Consider the following 2,318-nt stretch of genomic DNA (forward strand, 5'->3'; position numbering starts at 1 on the left):
GTATTTATTTTGTATGGTACCACATGACCATGATAATGTGGTGTATAAAGTGTGTTAAAAGTAAGTAGAATTTTAAGTAATTTGAGACAATTCTTAATTATGCGTGTAATGTGTTAATTATCGGGTAACGGGACATTACCTAATTAACTAATAAGTTAGATAAAGATTAAAATTTCTCCCCCATCCCCACGTGGCAGCACCCCCATTTACATTTGGTGACTCTTAAGCTCTTACATAGGTGTCATACTTATTAGAGAATTAGGTGAATTAGTTGTTTATTGGTTAGATCGCCACCTATTTGATTTATATTCTGTTCAGGTTCTTGGAACCCTCATTATATTGAGATAGACACAAAGTTAATTTCTAAAACTAATTTGTCTCAAATGGTTATTAGATCTAAGGTTTAGGAGAAATAGGGTGAGCTGGGAAATCTATTTATTGCTCGTTGGATATCTGATTTTTAGGTTTGAATTTATTTTCATACGTTTTTTTACCCCCTTTTTCTATACTCCACAGTCAAGTCGTACATTGTTGTTTCACTTTTTTTTGTCCTTTCATTTTTAACATTCCTTTTATTGGTTGGTTGGTTTTACTTGTAATGGTCATTGTGAATGAGTTTGCTTTGGATAGTAAAACTTAAAACCAAGAATTTTACTTTTTAGTCGGTGGAAATCTGGAAGCTTTTGAGCTTTAGTGCTTTCTATAGAATTTGGCCTCCATTTCTACTAATAGCCCTCATATCATCCTTTTCACTTTGATGCTAAAGTTCCATTCTTTTCTTCTTCTTTGAGAAGATCAAAGGGAAAAGCTTAAGTCTTTAGAATCTTTTTGCTTCCAACTCATGAAATTTGGCTCCTTTTTCCCTTGAAATATTTGGTGGAAGCAATTGTTGAGCATGAGGAAATATGCCAATTCTTATTCAGGAAGAGTATTTAATGATAAAAATTTGAATTCTCACGCGGTAAGGGTATTTGGCGACAGATATTGGAAAATACCATTCTTTGTGAGCTTGCTTGTGTCTATTACTCTGTTCACAACAACTATTTTTGGGTTATATCCATCATTATATGGAAGAGATCAAATGCAATTGAATATGGTTTCTTCTTTTGCTAGGCCAGCAGAATCGGATGGATATTTTGTGGAATCCGATTTCCAGTCATTTCAATCAAATGGCTTTGCGAAAAGTGAACCACCTAGATTTGCTTATCTCATATCAGGCACAAAGGGTGACAGTCCCAGAATGATGAGGACTTTGCAAGCGGTTTATCACCCAAGGAATCTGTATGTTAAGGCTAATCCTTCCTTCTTTTTGGCATGACCTAAGTAACGATACGTAAATGTAATGCTATTCCATAAGTGGTTGTACTCTTAGAAGTTAAGGATATCTAAATTATTCATTCCTATAAAGAAATATTCAAGCATGTCTAAGTATGTTCCTGATTCCCCATATGTTCTACTACCATATTGTCTATTCACGAGTCTCATAACATTCCAAGAGATCATATTGTCGTACTTCATTATGCATTGCATTCATTTATACATGTGCATTTATCCACGACTCGGACAGCGTTATATACTCGTATATGTGTATATATATGTATATGGGATATGGAAAAAGGTTACGGCGTTATATACGCATCACCAGCTGATCAGCTGGTATACGTTGATAATTTTTCCCACAGTGATCGAGATGATATGATGGGATGCCCTCAAAGTCTTGATGATGTTATGAACACGTGTACCTATGCACGACATGAAATTCATACGCATATGCATGATGCTATAAGTATTTCATGATTTATAGAGCTATCTTGACTTACAGGTTGAGTCCTTTACTCCATGTTTCTTCTATGTCCTTAATTAATGTTGACTTACTGCTATGTTTGAGTTCCGCCTACATATTCGGCACATTATTCGTACTGACGTCCTTTTGTTGGGGATGCTGCATTCATGCCCGCAGGTATAGACAATCAGTTTGACGAGCCCTCATAGAAGATGAGGTTAGCATTCAGCGAAGGATCGGTAGGACTCCACCTCATTCGGAGTGTAGCCGAGTCTATAAGTCATCGTGTCAGAGTTTTGCTACAGACTTATGGGTAGGCCTGTACCCTATCCCATTTTATCTCAAATAATCTTAGAGACTTTGTAGACACAGGTTTATTATGTACAGTATGTCAGAGGCCTTGACGGCCCATATGTATTCATGTTTTATGAACGATGGTTCATTGATATAACATTTGCCCACTTATAATTGTACATTTACAAGTTGTGGCCATATTGGCCCATGATGGTTATAAAAGGAATGAATGAGTCACAGA

General features: G+C 36.1%; 1 protein-coding gene across 1 annotated transcript; it reads left to right on the top strand.

Moving 5' to 3' along the window:
- Positions 1–355: 355 nt before the first annotated feature.
- LOC109217616 (beta-glucuronosyltransferase GlcAT14B-like) lies at positions 356–2,004 on the top strand. The gene is made up of 2 exons (XM_019381877.1): positions 356–1,281; positions 1,961–2,004. The coding sequence occupies exons 1-2, from the start codon at positions 896–898 to the stop codon at positions 1,977–1,979; spliced, it is 405 nt and encodes a 134-aa protein (XP_019237422.1). The 5' UTR covers positions 356–895; the 3' UTR covers positions 1,980–2,004.
- The last annotated feature ends 314 nt before the right edge of the window (positions 2,005–2,318 follow it).

Source organism: Nicotiana attenuata, unplaced genomic scaffold (assembly GCF_001879085.1).
Source record: "Nicotiana attenuata strain UT unplaced genomic scaffold, NIATTr2, whole genome shotgun sequence".
Classification (NCBI taxonomy): domain Eukaryota; kingdom Viridiplantae; phylum Streptophyta; class Magnoliopsida; order Solanales; family Solanaceae; genus Nicotiana; species Nicotiana attenuata.